We start from the raw sequence: 21010 nt of genomic DNA, 5'->3' as shown, positions 1-21010 counted from the left end.
TCAATTAATGATATATAATTCTCGTTTGGTGCTAAATTCAAAAAGTTTAATTTATAATTTTTCTACTAATATTTCAGAATCTTTTAATAACATGATTGCAAAATTTGTAGGCGGCAAGAGAATTAACTACTCTCAAAGACAATCGTACATGGGACGATGTGCAGCGGCGGTAATCGCATTTAATACAAATAAGTTACATTGCACAATTCAAAAACAAGTTTATAAAAATAGCCCAAAAGCCTTCATAAATCGCTTAGAATCAAGAAGGTTGAAAAAAAATAAAAAAAAAATAGGAAAACCTTGGCGAAAACCAATACATTCTGTTCCTTTATCTAATCCAGATTATGGAGAGAGTTGCCAAAAACCTGATATGGACAAAAATCAATATCAATTGTTAAAAGAAACTTTTTTGAAAAAACTCAAACTGACAAACTATGAGAGGAGGGATATAGAAAGACGCACTGTATTACAATCTGAATGTGCAGAATGGCTAGAAAGGCGACGAAACCTTCTTACTGCCTCTGTTTTTGGAAAGGTGTGTAAGCGGCGAGAAAATACAAAATTTGGGCCTTTGGTAAAACGTTTATTATATAGCCAATCATTAGCCAACGTGAAAGTGGTAAAATATGGTAAAGAAAATGAATCAATAGCTTTACAACAGCTTAGTGTACAAGAACGAATTAAGATTGAGAGATGTGGATTGTTTATCGATGATGTGTATGATTTTATCGGTGCAATGCCAGATGGCATCAGCGATGATGATACAATTATTGAAATAAAATGTCCTTTCTCAGCTGCTGGAATAAGTGCAGATGAAGCTATTGTACAGAAAAAAATAAAATTTTGGAAAGTAGATAAAGACAGGAATATGGTAATAGATAAAAATCACGATTGGTACTTCCAGATTCAGGGGCAGCTTCATATTACTAAGAAAGATGTCTGTTTATTTGGAGTTTGGACGGGACATAATTTTCCTGTTAAAATAGAATTAATCAAAAAAAACGAGACATTTTGGATTGAAAAGATTGAAAAAAAGATATATCACTTTTATATGAATTGTCTACTGCCAGAAATAGTAGATCCCAGAACCAGTAGATCTATGAATATTAGAGAACCAGAAAGGCTGAATTTCTAAATTTTTATTTTAAATTTTATTATGCTTAATATATTTTCAACAAGTCTATATTACATCACTATTTTATAGTTCATCAAGATATATCTAATTTACTAATATAGTTTACTGTTACGAGACACCTAGAACGAGTGTAATTTTATGAAATTCAAAATAATATGTATACTTACATCTAAATAATGATACCTACAGATTTTGCTGGCGATTCCACTGTGCCATATTTTGTATAAGCATTCGTCTCTGCAGCCGTGGGGTTTGGTTCCGTGTAAAAAGTACATTTTGTTCTCAAGGTCAAAAACCAAATTGGTTGTGCCAATGGCTTATAACCATTCCTCATAAATGATTATAACTGATATCACCTCATAACTGATCAGTGCCACGCACGAGTTAACTCGCGGGATCTTTTAAACGTCATAACTTCTGAATGAACTGTTTGTGTATATTTTCTTAACAATATTTATCATTTTAGTGTGAAAATATTCACGTTAAACATGTTGATTTGGTAAATTTTCACAAATATTTATCATTCTATTCTTATTTCATATTTTTTAAGGGATTCATTTTATTCCAAAAATAACTGACCTACAAGTACCCACCTGGTAAAAATTGGATTTGGATTGGATGGAATTTCCTAGTAGATTTTCCAACTAAACAACATGACGCTTTCTATATATTATTTACTGTTAGTTTTGAAATTATTGTATTTGAAATAAATAATGTATCAATAATACACATAGAAATCAATAGATATATAAAATAGATATCACAGTTTAAAAATCAGAAAGATCAATGCATTTTACCATTGTTTATGTTACAATATAAAACAACATTTATCATTGAACGTAGGTACCAAGAAAAATAGACTTCATTAAAATGTGTCAATATAGTATATACCCGATATAATTATATAAATTATTATATTGTTAATTACTCTGTGGGGTCCATATATACTGCTTCAATTGTAATTTAATTTTACAGTATAATTATTTATGTTAAGTACTTGATTTACTTATTATATGTACAAATGTAATATACTTACCTACTTATTAGGATATATCTTGGTGAATTTTAAAATAAGAGGAAATTAAATGGAGGTCATCGTGTCTAACTAGATGTCAGCCGTTGTTAAGTCTTATATAAATATTTATACATTATTAAATTGTTTTTCTGTTTTTTATTGATGTAAAGACATGGCATGTATTCAAAGTAATAACAAATTAGCTGTGTACTATTTATTTAACTTATATTAAAACCCCAAGATTGATTTCGTCTTACGACATATTTTATTCTTCTAAGTTTTACTATGACATTGTAATATGAACCATGGATATAGTATAGTACTTAAAAAAATCAAAACTGGTAATATATTATTTCAATATTTAATTGTCAATTTTCATTTGAAGTCAGCATTTAATTACTGGTATAACACATAATTATTAACTGATATCTACAACTTCAGATGGACAAATTAATTGATATATCATATTATCAGTTTTCATTTCCTTTCAACAATGTATTCATTCTAGCAGCTATTTTAAATATCTTACTAGTTTTTATGTCATGGCACCTTACAAAGGCTCCGAGCAACCGTATACTGAGCTTCGAGAACAGATGTTTACGACGGATACTGGGTGTGCGGTAATTTTAGAAGTAACGGGAGATAAAAGAACGCACCAAATAGCCTCCCATCACGCTGAGAGTGAATACGCAACTTTGTACCTGGCCCGGCCACGTGCTGCGAGTGCCTGAAGAGAATCCCAATCTGGTTTGCCTGTTCTTCAAGCCAACCGGATTCCGGTATCCTGGATGGCCGCTAAATACTATCTATATAGCATATCTGGCGGAGTTACGGGCTGCTAGTATGACCTGGAACGATGCAAAAAAACTAGAGTGACAGAGATTCTTGGAGGCGCCGCATTGTATCCATATGCTGCAACTAAGATGCGGATATAGCCGAAGAGAAGAAGTAATTAATATACAGCATCTAGAAAACTTAAAGCCTTTGAAATGTGTGTGTATAGATACATGCACCTTTCATTGGTGTTGGAAAGACAATTTTTCTAATATCAAAGTGATATTGAGGCTGAAAAAGACAAGACTTGGAGAGTAAGCTCTACCAAATGACATACCTAATATGATACAAGTAACTGATATGCACAATTATATTATATTTTATATTACGAATCAAAATAGCAACTTTTATATCATTATCGATAATAATAAATTTAGTGCAAAAATGTTTTTATAAAATTGTTTTATTTTTTAAACATTAGTCACTTTATATTTACCTTGTGTAATTGTACTATTAAATCTATAAAATGGGTGTATATGCTTTATGGTCGACGTCATAAATCACGCCATGTTCGAAACGTATGCCGAAAGTCGGATTTATTTCATTATTAATTAAAAGATTTATTTCATTCCATCTTATTCATATGAAACCGTCGACAAGCAAAGATCTCGGTAGACATTTTCTCCATCTGCAAAAAACATAACATAGGAACTGTTAATAGTGGGATTTTTAATCTTTTATAGTTGGCGACTGTTTGAAGAGTGGTAATTAAAACGGATTAGTGATAATACAAAGCATCAAAAAAGATTGATTAACTAAAATAAAGTAATCAGGTAGGTAACATGTTTAATAACAACTAGAACGCCTTAGATTATATCAAACAAATATATATGAAATCACAGGTTTTATATAATTCTGGAATGAATGTAACTAACCTCAAAAAAAGGATTGTATTACGTCGGAATTATGAAACATTGAAAGTATGTATAGACTAAGAAAACAATAAATAAACACTTGAATAATATATGCAAAACACACAGAATACTACGATAGTAATAAATAACATAATATTGTACTTACAGATAGTGTTTCTTATTCCTGATATAAAACACAATTGTTTTAGGTACCTTGCAATTTGCAAACATAATATTTGACAGGAGAGAGATTTTTATATTAGTCTATGGCCAAAAATACGGATTTATTTGGCCGGCTAAAAAAAAGATTTTAATATAGCAAGAACATTTTAAATATGCGACAAATAAATAAAAGTATATATAATATAGTTGTTAAAAAAATCTGTGTACATTATAAAATATATTTAATATTATAAATACTTATATTTTTTAAATTTATGTTATAATTTGTAAACGACGAAGCACGTCAGCTAATACGCATAGTAAATGTTTAAACTTCGGTAATCAAATTCGAATGTGACAGAAAGAGAAAGAATAACTTTTTAATCATATTAGCATGCGTAAAAGAGATGTAACATAATATCACTTTCACTTTAAAAATCATACCTAGTATTCAATGTCATAGTTCAACTTTAAATGAAAAAACAGAAACTCTAGGTAAGCATGTGTGCCCTTAATATTTAGTTAATAAACTTAGTTTATAAATATCTTGATTTAGATTATAAATAAAACTGTAATTTGCTAGTACGAATTTCTCAAAAAAAACTATTTTTACGAAATACCTTTTTCAATATTTACCATATTTTGTATGAATGCTCTATAATCCGCTGCTTTCACTAATTGGACACTTGTCTGGTTTTTGGGGTGACGGATTACTGAGAGAGTACTGTACTTGAATGAAGACAAGAAATTACGACATTCAACCATAATAAAAATTTTCAGTTAATCACTATGAAGTGTTGTAATACATAAAGTTTGTATTACGCCCTGTAGTAGTTCATTCGCATTGGTTAATGGCCTTTTTTTTACGCAATGTATTGAGCGTTCACTATTTTTGTTTTCAGATTCCAAAGAGACTGATGTTGTCCCTGTCCCTTCTTAAAAAAGAATTGGAATTATCAAAGTTGCAAGAAAAGATTGGCCGAGAGGTCGAAGAAAAAGTCAAACAACAACATAGGAAATATATTTTACAAGAGCAGCTAAAGGTAATGAGATTTTTTAGTTTTCAAGCCACGCGGGGGTTGGAATAACTGTGCTTTTCTCGTTTTTATATTTAAAGAATTATACCCCGTCCATCGAAATAGGTCAAACCGAATCGTTTATTACCCTCTAACCTTACGCTGTTTCCGTTTACAACCATTTACTAACTAGTCAAGCGTTCATGGAGCTGCGTGCGAAACTGTATACAGAAATCGCTTCGTGTTCCATAATGCTCCATTCAAATAACAGTGTTTGTAAATGCAGGTCTATTTGAAACAAGTATTCCTTATATAAAAACAAAAATATTTTCCTCTATGGTCACTTTTTGATGTCTATGGGCGCTTAACTGTCAAATAAACGATAAATTTTCGCATTTTGCCGCTAGATATCCCTAGTAGTCGCTATTGCATACTTTCATATTTCTTTTATTTTTCGATTTAACATTACATTATGGCCGGATAATCCAAATGCCAAATAGACGTTATTGAATAAATATAATCGTTACAATAATTATTTATAGGAAATTTCTTAACGTGGAAGTTAAACAAATAAATTAATAAATAAAGATATAAAAAATAAAGTAATTGTATGTACTAACTTTGATTCATAGATGAGATTAGGATTGCTTGAACTTTTAGTTTTTTTTAAGAACATTTATTTCCATTCGGTTGCTGCCAAAATTCAATAAATATTCAAGTCAATAATTTAGGTATTTAGAGTTAACAACGGATTATGTGTTTATATATGGATGTGTATTCTAGAAAAAAATTCAAGCTTATCCAATATACGAGGGTGGGTCAATAATTCCTTAGAAAAAAGCATTAAAACAGTTTTTATTTTTGTATTTTTTTTTTATTTCTCAACATAATCTCCTTGGAGCTCAATACACTTGGTTAGACGTTTCTCAATTTTTTTTAAACCGTCAGAAAAATAAGTTTTCGGAAGGTCCTCAAAATAAGCATTTGTCCGATCGATGACTTCTTCATTTGAAAAAAAACGTTGTCCACTTAGCCATTTTTTTAAGTTTGGGAAAAGGAAAAAGTCACTGGGGGCTAAATCTGGCGAATACAGTGGGTGGTCGACCAATTCGAACTTCAATTCTTCAATTTTAGCCATTGATCGTAAACATGTGTGAACACGGGCATTGTCCTGATGAAAGAGGATTTTTTTCCTGTTTAAATGAGGCCGTTTTTCTTCAATTTCGTTTTTTAGCTGGTCCAATAAAGATGCATAATAATCCCCTGTTATTGTTTTTCCTTTTTCCAAATAGTCAACGAAAATAATTTCACGTGCATCCCAAAATACAGTAGCCATAACCTTACCAGCTGATTTTACGGTTTTCGCCTTCTTTGGACATGGTTTGTCTTCGCAATCCACTGCTTTGACTGTTCTTTCGTCTCGGGAGTATAGTGGTGTATCCATGTTTCATCTACAGTCACAAAGCGACGAAAAAATTCATCCGGATTGCGTTGCATGAGCGACAACAGGGCTTTAGAGGCCACCACCCTATTGCGTTTATTGTCGACTGTGAGCAAACGCGGCACCCATCTTGCAGAAATATTTTTCATGCCCAATTTGTCATGTAAAATAGAAATGACGCTACCTTTTGAGATCCCTGTAACCTCAATTATCTCACTCAACTTTAATCTTCGGTCACTTAACACCATATCGTGGATTTTATTGATCATTTCTGGTGTAGTCACCTCTACAGGACGTCCTGAGCGTGGTTCATCCTTTGTTGATGTACGACCACGTTTAAATTCATTTAACCAGTTATAAATAGTTGCAAGTGAAGGAGCAGATATGCCGTGAACTAAATCCAACTCATTTTTTATTTCCTTTGCTGTTAACCCTTTTATATTAAAATGTTTAATAACAGCTCTAAACTCAATTTTCTCCATTTTTCCATTTTCCACAAGCAAATTTTTTTTTTAAATGTACGAGAAACACACAACAACCCGACCAATCTGATTGAAACTTCGCAGCATACTGAATCGGTAGTGCCGCTGCATGAAAACAAACCGCTTACAGTACTAGTCGCGCCACCTGTCGGCTTTTCTAAGGACTTATTGACCCACCCTCGTATAACATGCACATAAAGCATAAAAAAATTGGAATTATGCCTGATTTTATATGGCATGTCAAACTTTCAAATTGCAATTCGTATTGCATAACATGATTTTGAGACTTACCAACTTTTGACAGTAACTCTACGATTATCTATGAGGTATGTTTCTGAGGTTTTTTCAAATAATGTATTAGTGTGTCAATCTTAAATAGTTTCAGTATCAGTTTTGAATAAAAATAATTAAATAAATAATGTGTTTTCATTGTTTTTTAGGCCATCAAAAAAGAATTAGGCATAGAGAAAGATGATAAGGATGCCGTGGGAGATAAATTCCGGGAACGCATCAAAGACAAGACTGTCCCGGAGGCAGTTAATGTCGTCATAGAAGAGGAATTGAACAAACTAAACTTCTTGGAGAGCCACAGTTCAGAATTTAAGTAAGTACTTTTTGTATATAGTTGATAAATCATTTGCTAATACTCCACCTCAGGCAGACGCGTGAGTCAATGTTAAACCGGCACATCAAAGTTATCCAAACAGTTTGTACTAACATAAAATTATTTTTTTAGCGTAACGAGAAATTATCTCGACTGGCTGACATCGTTGCCATGGGGTGTGACGTCGGAAGAGAATCTTGAAATCGATACTGCTAGTGGTGTGCTGGACCAGGATCATTACGGGATGGATGATATTAAGAAAAGAATCCTCGAGTTTATTGCCGTGTCTCAGTTGAAGGGGTCCACGCAAGGAAAGATTTTGTGCTTCCACGGACCACCGGGAATCGGGAAAACCAGTATTGGTGAGTTTATTGTCCTATCAACTCTATGTTTTTCATGTCTCTTTGGTGACATTAGCTGGTAAGTGATTCCCAATCAGAGTTTCTTGGAAATATTAAAAAGCTCGCGAAAAAAGCTGCAAAAAAGGTTGAATAATCAATGTTTTCATGTGACCTAATAAAACAACTTTAAAATTGGCATTACAATCCGGTCTGGATCTTAGGAAGACGATCTGTATAATTTTTTTTTACGAGAGATGGATAGTCTTGCTCAACCGATTACGTCTCTTGCTCTAGGTCCAAACACGCATGGAAAACAACATGCAAATTTTGCATGACTTAGGATTTGAACCTGAGACCCTCGACTTACCAGGCGGATGAAATTTCATTATTGATAAATTTTATCAATAAACATAAATTAAATAGTCCCGTCTGAGTAAACATTGCATAGTTTTGTTTACTCATCTAAAAATTTATGTTTATATTTGACTAGGGATTGCAATACCGGTATTCAATTATTAAATACCGAAATACCGGTTTCTAAAATCCAAAATACCGGTATTTTCGGTATTAAGAAGGCATACACGTTTATGTTTTTCGAAAATGAATTAAATGTTATTTTTCATTAGTTATACTATATTGTATATTAAATTTATTGTATAAGTTTTACGCTGCCAAAACGCAAATATATTGACTGAAACCAACAAAAGTTAAATAACATTAAAACAAAATCCCTCAAATATACTTATAGAATTGTCACGATGAATTGACATATTTTGTAAAAGAAAACATTCGTGGCAAATATCTCCAATTATTCTATAACTTTACTATTGATCCAACATTGATAGTACATCCAAAAAATGTTGAATTTGATAGAGATTTTCCTGTACCCAGACTTATTTTATTTAAAAAATTAGCAGTTCTAAAATATTATGATTTATACATATTTTATAAAGGTCAACATAATAAATCTAGTTAGGTACTTTAGGTTGCTATAAAATAATGTTTTAAATAGATTATGCTAGTTGTATTTATTGATAGGTACATACTTCTTTTTTTTCTCTAATATGTTTTGACGAATACCGGTATTCATTAAGAAATACCGAAACACCGGTATTGATATATTCATTCGGTATTGCAATCTCTATATCTGACGTTATTGCACTTTTTAAAAATATTGTTTCTCAATGTGCACGTACATTTAATTTAATTGTCACTAAAAAATATTTGCAGACATTTTTATTGGACTTTGTAATTGACTCATAATTTTGAAGACATCACAACTCTTGCAATCAATATTTGCTGCAATGTAATATGTTATATCTTATGATGATTTAATATCTCAAGGTTCACTCATTAAAAATATGTTATAATTCGACATGGGCAACATTGATTTTGTTATTCCAAACAATCTCTTGTAGACATCTTAAGATGGCTGCAGCTTTGTTTACTTCCTATTTAATTTCATTATTGAGATCTTGGTAACAGCAGATCCCCCAGATATCTGAATTACATGAGCTGCTCTATCGGTGTATTTGATCATATATTTGCGTCTTGCTAGCTCATTTGTCACATTGTCTTTTCAATAGATAGATTTCAGTAAACCTAATATATATTTTTTTTTAATTTTCAGCAAAATCCATTGCACGAGCTTTAAACAGAGAGTATTTCCGGTTTTCCGTCGGCGGCATGACGGATGTTGCAGAAATAAAAGGTCACCGGCGGACGTACGTGGGAGCGATGCCTGGAAAAATCATTCAGTGCTTGAAAAAGACCAAAACTGAAAACCCGCTTGTATTAATTGACGAGGTCGATAAGATAGGAAAGTAAGTATCTCTCTGTCTCTATCTGTTCGTGTTATTTTGTACGGAAGAGAAATGAGATGATTAACCAAAAAAATTACTGATCGAAGACATGAAAAGTATAAATAAACTTTTATAAAATAGTTTACACAGTGTAATATGCCCTCGTGTTTTATAAAATAATGCAATAAAACATTTGATTAAACATCTTAGTTAAAGATTTTTGATAGTCTAATACTGGCCTTCAAAAGAACTGTATGAAAATTTACAATGATGTTTATTTTTCAGAGGTTATCAGGGCGATCCTAGTTCAGCTTTATTGGAGTTGTTGGATCCTGAGCAGAATGCCAATTTCTTGGATCACTATTTGGATGTTTCAGTCGACTTGTCTAAAGTTCTCTTCATATGCACGGCCAATATTGTGGACACCATTCCAGAACCATTGAGAGACAGGATGGAAATGATTGATATGTCAGGTATTCAAACATAATATATTATGATGTATCGTCATTTTCAGAGCACTTGGTCAGCAAACGGTAGAAGTGTTTTCAAATCACACTCTGTCCATAATAAAATTGTATCTTGGTTTTTTTTAATTGCTTTTCTAAGGCTTTTCTAAGTTATGTATAATAAAAATAATAAATGTATTATAATAAAAACTTAAATCCTTTAGAATTCAAATTCAAATTCCATCAAGTACCCTGGATACTTAAGGTATCAAGCTACCGTTCCTAATCGACTTAGGTCATGTCAATATCGATGCAGACTTATATACAAAATAATTAAAACTATGTAATTTTATTTGTTTGTTCACATTTAAGGTTATGTCGCCGAAGAAAAACTCGCTATCGCAAAGCAGTATCTGATTCCACAAGCCATGAAAGATTGCGGCATGAGCGACAGTCAATTGACAATAATGGATGACTCACTGAATTCTCTAATCAAGAGTTACTGCAGAGAAAGCGGAGTGAGAAATTTACAAAAGCATATTGAAAAGGTAAAATTATTTTTGATGGCAACTGCTTTTCGAATCGTTAGTACCGATAATAAGAGCACCATAATCTGTCTTATTTATTTACCCTGTCACGCTACGGAATGGGAATATGGGGTAGGGTAAGAATAGGTTGTGGTTGGCGTCTTACTGCGAGTATGAAGACCTCTTCAACTGGTCTGTTCAACAGTTTCATATTAAGGTGATACATTAGTGAAACGGCAAATAATTTTCAACTATAGGCGCGACGAAATTTTGGACTTGCTCGCATTCTCAGAGAGAACGTCGAGCTGGAAACACGTCACTTTGTTTCGTGATGGCGACGGGCGTATTAATTCTTTAATCTTGTAAAGATGACTAAAAACATTACTCATTTACTTTAAAAAGAAAACATGTCAATAAATATATTATTATTGTTACTAATAGAACAATAAACAGAACATAAAATGGACGTGTATTGGATTTATATGACAAATTATATTTCGTTTGGCATGTGTCGTTTGCACCCACGACCCGCAATCCGCGCATCGCCTAGCCACGATCTTTTTAGACCGTGCCTCAACTGAGGTACAGCCTTAATGTTTTTGTTATTTGTTATAATTCTTATCTTATTTTGTTTGTTTCCCTGTGGTCTTCTCTTCCATATTGAGAACTAGTAACATGAAGTCAAGTAAATTCAGTCAAAGCACATTTTCATGCGTGCGACCTCAGTCTTGGGTGATTGCTCCTGAAACATTCGCAGGCATAAAGATAACATATCACAAGTCAAATGCCTTATGTATATGAACTTAGTGATACGCCGGGGTATGGTGCGGGGCAGTGGCGAAGGGTGGAGGTAGGTGGTGGAGATCCAATAAAAGTAGTGTACAACAAATTATTTGTTTTTAATCATCTATTATTTTTTGGTTTAAGCGAGGTTTAATCGAATTTAAAAAATTATTTATAGTTTGTAATCTTATAGTAGAACAACTTAACCTTGAAATTGCGCAGATTGCCAATTCTTCTACTTTGCATGAATTACATAGGGTAAATTTAATTACTGTTACCGTTATTATTTTCGACTGCTCTTACATGAAGCCTATTACATCGTTTTTCCTCACTAAGCGTCGCTCTATGTCATATTTTCTGTCAAAACTATCGAACTTCACGCTTATGTGTGGTAAATTAATGGTTCAATGAATACAGATATGACAGTGTTCACTATATTTGTTGGATCTCCACAGCCTACCTCCACCCTTCGCCATTGGTACAGGGCTGCCATCTGTAAATTGTAGTCTTAGTTCAAATATGTATGACTAACAAAGTTTAATGTCCACTATTTATGGTGGATCTTAACAACCTACCTCCACCCTTCGCTACTGGTACAGGGTTCGGTCGGTTGATCCTTATTACCAATAGTTTTATGATTTAAAATATAAAAGTATATCAAATATTTTTCAACACTTTTTAAGGTTATGAGAAAGGTGGCGTTTAAAATAGTGAAAAAAGAAGTCGAGTCTGTTTCCCTGACGACAGATAATTTGAATGAGTATGTTGGCAAGCCTGTCTTCACCCATGACAGACTGTATGAGGAAACACCGCCAGGCGTCGTTATGGGACTAGCATGGACGGCAATGGGTGAGTGCATCTTCTTCTTCAATGTGGCAAGCTAAGAAAATGAAGTGAATTAACATGTAATTACTTTTATTCATGGGTACGACGGGGTTGCGGAAAGAAAGATGTACTGATGGTATCACTGTTAACTGTTATGGTGATTTCACATACACGGCTTATCAATTTAAACTTTCATAATTCAAAATTTTGTCATCTTTTGACGGAATGTTTTATTCAGTGGCGGCTCATCCATATGCACTGGGGACTGCAGCAACCCCAAGCAAATTGAGACAAATGTAATATATAATACATAAATTTATGTATATGATATGAAAGTATCAATATTAAGGGCTTGCGCAGACAGAGCGCGGTCAGGCGGTCTGCGTTCCGCGTTCGGAGTTCGGCGTTCTTTGTACTGTATGGACTTCATACTGTATGGGTACACAGCCGGTGGTCAGACCGCGCCGGTCAATTGGAACGCTGGAGTTCTGGAGTTCTATGCCCGGAATTACAAAGAACGCCGTACCTCCGCTGAGCAGTCACACAACATAGAGCGAAACCACACGGGGGAGTGAGTACGCAACAGCGGTGCTTTCTCACTTCCACTCGCAGTCGGAATATAGCGGTCAAGCATTATGCAGCGCTTGTGTCAGTACAACGTTTGTAAACAAATGGAACGCTTATTGTTGACCGCCACCTGTCTGCTGTCCCTGAACGTTAGCGGTCAACGGTCGGTTGAACGCAGAACTCCGACCGCTCTCTGTCTGCGCAAGCCCTAAGCGTGTAATCAGCTCGCCCGCGCATCGATACATCCAATGTCCAATAATATTATCATACACCACGGTAGGTACTTGATTTTGCACAGTACCGATTTCAATAGAATATTCTCGAGTGGGCGAAGGAGGAAGCCTAATCAGTACTGCGGGTCAGACAGTCCGATTTCAGAATTTCTCCGTTTATGCGTCACGCGCCACAGTGAGGGAAGAAATATAGCTATAATGATTTATGTATTAACATTATTAAAATTTATTTCTGCAAGCAATTTATGCAAAGTTCTTTATTTTATTTATTAATATAATTAATTAATTATATTTAATTTTGATGATAATAGTAAAATATAATCCAAATAAACATTTATTTTTATTTTTAATCAACCGCAGCACCCCCAAATATATTATCCATGACTCTGATTATATTATTAAATATTATGTGTTAAGCTAATCGTTCAAACTTAGAGACAGAGACAGATGACAGTGACAGGCAGTGTGATATATTAGTATTTTGTGATTGATCTTTGTCGTCACAATCACAAAATAAAAGCAGTTTCTAAATTAGAATTAGAATAAAGTAGAGTTAAAAGCAAAGAGAGCATGAGACATAAGCAAGGGCCGTGAGTTACCTGATCCCTTTCAAGCTGAACAATAATTACTTCCGCAACCTCGCAACTGACAACTGTAAAATTTAATTAGAAAACAAGAAGGGATTACACGGCTGAAGGCACGTGCAATCTATGGTTAAAGATGTGCTTAATAAAGTCCTGGGCGCCACACAATCGTGAGACCGTGAAAGATTATAATTATTTAACAGTGTGGAATAAAGTGGGAACAATAAATAAAAGAGCAATTTATATACTTGACAGAAACTATATTATCGTCAAAGCAAGAGTTTAGAAATACATTAAAAGGTTATTAAGCGGCTCGATATTGAAATTTGGAAATACTATAATAAATACAAGCAGCTAAGTTTGAAAAGAAACATTGGAAGAGTAGTGAATCAAATAATAATAGTTTTAAAATACCAAACTGGAACGATCAGAGGCTTCAAGCACTGCGGCTGCAATCGTGCTCCGTTAAGTGACGTCCATTATAAATGTTAGGTAAAACTCAAGCGGAGCACGACTATATTAGACGACAGTCAGAATCAAAAAGCCATGTTGCTGCGTTCGCACCTTGCGACCTCCGTTGCGGCCGGAAATTCCATCAGCGACATCTCTTTTAATCGCGTACGCTCCATCGACGTGACCATAGATAATCGTCGGGGTTGCCAGAGGTATGAAAGTTATTCATTTTCAAGTTCATTTTGAACATAACAAGTGTTCCCATTTTTTTCTATGCTGATTATAGTACAAAGGCCTAAAAATTATAGTATTTCTGAAAAATATATAGTACAGGAACATTTTTCATGTTGAATCCTTTAAAATTATAGTATTTTGGTATATTTGGCGTAAAATTATAGTATTTTACATTTTTCACAGAATTAAAATTATAGTATTGTACTATAATTATAGTACGGTTGGCATCACTGGTGACAGGGGACACTACTGGAGTGAGATGTAGTGTAGTGCACGGTTGTCTGTCAGCAGTGTTGCTTGATTCATATCAAGTCTTGAATAAAAAGATAATTTAATTGAAATATTTTGTATTTTCAGGTGGGTCAACTCTTTTTATTGAAACGGCAAAAAGAAAACACGTCACCGATGAGAAGAAGAGTGACGGATCATTGGAATTGACTGGACATCTTGGTGATGTGATGAAGGAATCCGCAACGATTGCGCTCACGGTTGCTAGAAATTTCATTAGAGAGATTGATATAGAGAATGAGTTTTTGACAACAAGGTATGTGCTCTCCACACTTTTGTTTATTATAGCTATAAAATGACATATTGTCAGTAAAATTTGTATATTCCATTTTGGTCAAAAATGAGATTGTTTTTGAATATCGACATCTGTGTAAGATTCTTGCATCCATAACACATCTAATGATTTAAAAAAAATTGCAACTCTCATAAATACCAGAAATCATCGTCATTTTGTATATTAAAAGAAAATTAGACAGTTTTAATTTTAATTGCCTCCTGAAAAAATAGGCTTACAAGATTTAGAGTGTTTAAGTTTGAATTTTCGGTGTCCAAATTGCTATGTTAAAAATTCGAATACATACAAGTGTTTGTGTATTGTGTTTTTGTTCTTAAAGTAGATTAATGGTTTTACATGACGAAATCAACTGCAATCAGGCGTTATTGTACGTTACTATATAAATAATATTTTTTGAAGTTATACTTCTTTAGGCGCGTTTGGAAAATCAGATCAGAGTGTATTTTTGGCGTGTGACATGTGACACATAATTTATTTTTTCACACAAAAATAAACGCACTCGATTAGATTCGAACCATTGATTGTTTGATTATCAGCCGAACGCACTACCATTACTCCTCAGTATGATATACTCCAATCGCGACGATTATACAGTATAATATTATAGTTTAGAATTGTTCCATTGCGTAGGCAGCGAATTTATTATTGTCGGCCATTGGCAATTCCTTACATAAACAAACTATTAAACGTCATAGTGGTAGTTGTTACTTTAAAAAAAAAAACATCGATAAATAATTATATAATTTAGTAATACAGTATAACCTCGTTTTTACGTGCCCGGAATTCATGTTTTCCCGGCAATTGCGTGTAATTTTTTCAGTCCCGATGTATTTCAGTACATTTAATACTCGCATTTACGTTTTTCTTTCCCGCGATTTACATCGGAAATATTCAAAATATGCGAGTTACGCGCGCTTGACAATGATTGGGTCTTGACATTCGAACGGCGTAAGGTGTTTGAAGGGAAACTCTGTGTCTTTAAATATAATAACATGAAAAAACAAAGAAATAGAAGCAGTATTAGAAAATGAGTATAAAGATTAAATATAAAAATTATAAAGTAGGTTAAGATTTTATAAGACAAAATCCACATAAACTCATTATCACGTTGGTGGAATATATCAATATCTCAGGTGATTTGGTTGAATGTTATATTAGTCAAAGAGTTTAAACTATACTTATAGGTATCAATGTGGATTTTTTGTATTGCAACACTTAATGGCGATTTCAGAATATTGTCGTGGTTGAATTAGCCGTAGAAAAATTAATATTTTATTATGTGTTAGCACTTTAAAAGATGACAGCTTGTTTTGATGTTTTACTCTACCTACATATTATATACAGTAAGTACTCTCTCAGTAATCCGCCACCCCAAAAACCATACAAGTGTCCAATTAGTGAAAACAGCAGATTATAGTGTACCTATACATACAAAATATTGTAAAAATTAAGACAGGTATTTCGTAAAAATAGTTTTTATTGAGAAATTTGTACTAGAAAATTAGGGTTTTATTTATAATCAAAAACAAATATTTACTAAATTATACATTTTTATTATTAACTAAATATTAAACAGTAAATCATTTGACACAACCAGTTGTTCAGGGAGGCAGATATTCTTGAATGGCTTAGGATTCCTGGCATTCCCTATGACCAAAAGCTTTAGTTTGTGTGTCCCGGTTGCATTGGGGCATTGCATAATTGTGATGCGGTCCTTAAGGGCTTTCGTCCCTGGAAAATTACTTACTTATTACGATTAACGTACGTTTTACGAAGGAGAAGTTTCCAAAATAAACCCGTCTCATCTGCGTTGTATACCTATTTGTACGCGGCGGACTACTGAATTTGACAATCGAATACTGGCAAATTATAGAGGTTGATTTTATGCTTTCAACTAGTAAAAATAACGACAGATTATAATAGTTGTCGGATAATTGAGCGGCGGATTGTACGGAGACTGTATATGTATATTTGAATGTAAATTCTATTTTCATTATCAGTACACTCTGTTGATAGTATGAATTATTATTTTCAATCCATAGTCATATACATCTTCACGTGCCGGAGGGAGCAACACCAAAAGATGGACCATCCGCTGGAAGCACCATAACAACAGCATTGTTGTCTTTGGCTCTCAACAAACCTATCAGACAGAATATCGCCATGACTGGGGAAGTGTCCTTGACAGGAAAGGTGTTGCCAGTTGGAGGAATCAAAGAAAAAATTATCGCTGTGAGTTGTTTTAAGATATTTTAGTCGCTTGAATATTGTGAGAATCATTTTTAGGTTTAAAAATAGGAAGATTGAAATTATGGGTACATATAATAAAATTTGACACTTAAATTTATATCTGACTACATCTTACGAGAAGAGATGATGGCACCTTAAGAAAGCTCAGAGCAACCGTAAACTGAGCTTCAAGGAGTAATGATGAGTTAAGGGAGCGTACCGTGCAGCCTCTCATCACATTGAGGGTGAAGAAGCGATGTCTGCCACGTGCTACGGATGCTTCAATCCAATCTGGTCTGCCTGTCCTTAATAGATTAAGGGTGAAGAGTGTCTTCACCCGGAAAGCGTTCATCAAGCCAACCGAATACCGGTGTCCTGGAAGATGCTAAATTCACTCCACAAAGTATATATGTTTTAGTGATTCTTGGTGGCGCCGTGTGGTGTCTATAATGGTTACATGTAAATTTTATGTAAAACATTTCACTATGGCAGTTTGCCGTGAGCTTTCTTATCAGAAAGAGATGACCGTATACTATACGGTCTCCAATTTTATTTGATTCAATATGAACATTAATTCTGATTCATTGATTTTGGCAAAATTCATGAATTCAAGAATGAAAACCAAACCTAACTAATAAATAATCCAGTATATCGGCTATTTTCAATTTTTTTTTGCTGCTAGCTTCCTGTAAAGTGTAAACTGACAAGAACCATGTTTTATTTAGACATGAATTTTATGTCAGTATTATACGACCCAAAGAGGTTGGACGGTCTTTAATATACGGCCATATATTTCCGATACAACATTTCACGATGAAGTGTGTTACGGCGAATTGCATATGTATAAGTTTCCGGACACGGTCTATAATATGCTCCAACTAAAGCTATAGTCAAAAAAGAAGAAAAGACATCTTTCAAGAGTTTAAAATAAATCTGAACAGGTGTATGGCTTGAAGGTTCGACATAAAGAGAGAGAAAGTTGAAATGAAAAGTATTTTTTTCAAAATGTCTTATTTTTACTGACATCTGTTATTTTTTCAAAACACTATTCTGTATTTATTTTATATTATCTTGTTTGGCAATAGGTGGTGGGCATTGTATGTATTCAATTTTGTGATTGATATAAACATGAAATATTAATAAAAATGACAATGTCCAGCTTTTGTCCATTTCCTTATTCATTTGTTTCTATATTGTATTGAAATATTAATGTTTTTGTTTCCTTTTCATAGGCTAAACGGGTCGGAGTAAATTGTGTTCTGCTTCCAGAAGAAAACAAAAAAGACTTTACCGATCTGCCGGCTTTTATAACAGAAGGCCTAGAAGTACATTTTGTTAGTAACTACAGAGATATCTACGATATTCTTTTTGAGAAATAATATTACTAGGTATTATTAATTATTTAAGGACCATAACTGAATAGTTTAAAACTGTAATACCTTGTAAATATTCTACAGTTGCTAATATAATATGTACATGGGTAAAGTATTGAATATTTTGTTGAAATAATTGATCCAAACCAGGGTTTCCCAAACGTCATCAGAAAAATAAAAATTTCTTCCACAGTTCAAGTATGCACCCGGTTTATTACAAATCCCTCTCTGTATCTATGTCTCTGCACGTGCTTTCAGCTTTTCGCACCACATACAGGGCTCTGACGTGTTAGCCAGAATATAGAAGATGCCCTGCACTTTCGTTCTCTGGTTATTATGACCAATGACTTTTTTCTTTCTTACCCAGCTCTCACATCTAAACTCGTCTCATCTACCGCACAGTCATAAATCAAACCTTCTTGGAACATCTCTCCGATGTTGCATATGAAAACCGTGCACATAGGCACCTAGCGACAGTCGCGCGTAACCTCTCGAAACGTATTATATTTGGATGCGGCGACTGCGAGTCGGTATAGGAATGACCAATTCGTAGGTAATATCGCAGCCAGAGACGCATGCTATTTGTTGTGAATAATGATGACGTCACATTATAACATGCGTTGCAATTGATGAGGAGTGGTAATTTTTATATTGTCTATGGTCATTTTTGCCGATAGTAATTACATAACTTCTGTCACATCATCTAGTCTTGTTCAGTGTCCTCTCGCTCTTTAATGCTCAGATACGACTAGATTTCTCCTACGTCGTATTCGGTCTTCAATAGCTACAGGGTGCCATTCCAGAAGTAAAGGCAACACCATTTTCCGCATTTGGTACATATCTTATTAAAATTGCATATTAGTGCCGTCATCAGAAAACCTCCATTTCACCTTTATAGTGTCTCAGGTATGTTCTACCATGGTGCTTAATCTGTCGAGGGCTCTCCACGTTCATTTCTCGAGACTCTCAGTGCCCAGTTTAGGACAGTCGGTCGTCTTCAGGTGAGATGGTCAAAGATACGGTTGTCGCCTTGTAGCATCTCTTGAATCCAGATTTTATCTCATGAATATTCCGCTTATTTCTATCGGTGGCATACGGTTTAAATCAATGTTACAAATTTAAATCTGTATTAGCCTGAATGAAAAATAGAATATTTACGATGTATATTATAACTATATTGTATTATAAAACATTTGGTGACGTATGTGTTTGTGTAGATAGTTTGTAGGTATTTTTTATTTTCCAAAACGGTTAGGTGGTATTTTTGTGATTGATTAATCGGTTAGAATTAGATTGGGATGATTTTGACATGTTTGAAATTGAATATTAATTATTTTGTAAATTTCGAAAATGTATGACGTGCTGAGGATTAAATGTATACAAGTGACAGGTAATTAAAAAACAATGGGTTAGGGGCAGTGTTCACATCACTGGATGATACTGGGTATCAAGCGTGTCACAGGATTCAAACATGTAATTGAGTTGTATGAAAAAATATAAGCATTCTATTCCAACGTTGGAGCATATTCCATAGATGTTATAAAATTTCATTATTATTAATATATTAGTTCTTCTTTCTTTCGACCATGTCTGATTCTAATAGGATCATACGGGCCTCCACAATGTGGAGGTTTATATTGACAAATTTTGTTTTTACCAGAAATGGATGACAGCCACTTGCTCAACCTATTAGTTCCATACTCTGACTTTGACACAAATTGAAAAACAATACGTGTACTTGCCAGACCCAGGATTCGTATATTATTACAGGGGCGAAGAGTGAAGGTAGGTCCACAATAAACTTTGTCAGTCATGCGTATTTGTTTTCATTGAACTAAGTCTACAATTTACAAACGGCGTTGGTTAGTTTTTAAAAATAAATTAAACCCTGCCTTAACCTAACCATAATAGTTTTGGTATATTTTGGGCGATATGACAAAATGTGTACACTTTTCTATTCAAACTTATTTGTTATCGTTGGATAAAGAATACATATTGTTGGTTAATGTTTTTAAATTCATTAAGCCCTGCCTAAAACAAACTAGGATAGATAAAAAAATATTATTCTATCATTAAAATATAGTAGTCATGTATTATTTAATTGCATAATTTTAGATATTTTCTAGATAGAAGAGTATTTTTTGACTATTATCTATTAGTGCTTTGTTTTCGCAGGGTTTAATTGAATTTTAAAAACTAACCAACAGCATCTGTAAATTGTAGTCTTATTTCAATGAAAACAAATACATATGACTGCCAAGGTTGTTAGGTGTGCACTATTTATGGCGGATCTTAACAGCCTACCTCCACCCTTCGCCACTGGTGTATTATGATTTTAATGTTTTGACTTGACTTGTCCTACAAATATTAAAAACATTATGAAATCTTAATGTTTTATGTGGAATAGTGATAGGTGCATTTGAGAACAAGACCCCATTTACAGAATATTGAAAACAGCTGTTTTAGAGAGTTTACAATCACACTTCT

General features: G+C 33.6%; 1 protein-coding gene and 1 long non-coding RNA gene across 4 annotated transcripts in view; one reads left to right on the top strand and one right to left on the bottom strand.

The window, feature by feature from the left end:
- Positions 1–20012, top strand: part of Lon (lon protease homolog, mitochondrial) — a 33328-nt gene extending 13316 nt beyond the window's left edge. For all 3 annotated transcript variants that reach the window (XM_085946033.1, XM_085946032.1, XM_085946031.1), the window contains exons 5-14: positions 4903–5043; positions 7380–7543; positions 7676–7905; positions 9515–9707; positions 9972–10159; positions 10505–10680; positions 12126–12291; positions 14696–14882; positions 16964–17153; positions 18383–20012. In XM_085946033.1, the coding sequence (XP_085802159.1) occupies positions 4903–5043; positions 7380–7543; positions 7676–7905; positions 9515–9707; positions 9972–10159; positions 10505–10680; positions 12126–12291; positions 14696–14882; positions 16964–17153; positions 18383–18529 (1782 nt within the window). In that variant the 3' untranslated portion in view covers positions 18530–20012. The remainder of the gene's footprint in view (positions 1–4902; positions 5044–7379; positions 7544–7675; positions 7906–9514; positions 9708–9971; positions 10160–10504; positions 10681–12125; positions 12292–14695; positions 14883–16963; positions 17154–18382) is intronic.
- On the bottom strand, positions 2393–4137 carry LOC147072680 (uncharacterized). The gene is made up of 3 exons (XR_015070552.1): positions 4005–4137; positions 3421–3612; positions 2393–2998 (listed from the first exon to the last, which is right to left on the bottom strand). It is a non-coding gene; the product is annotated as an uncharacterized LOC147072680 (long non-coding RNA).
- Positions 20013–21010: the final 998 nt, after the last annotated feature.

This window comes from Rhyacophila brunnea, unplaced genomic scaffold, assembly GCF_057557595.1.
Source record: "Rhyacophila brunnea isolate RB1 unplaced genomic scaffold, BYU_Rbru_1.0 scaffold_19, whole genome shotgun sequence".
In the NCBI taxonomy this organism is placed as follows: Eukaryota; Metazoa; Arthropoda; class Insecta; order Trichoptera; family Rhyacophilidae; genus Rhyacophila; species Rhyacophila brunnea.
This window is presented reverse-complemented; position numbering and strand designations above follow the sequence as displayed.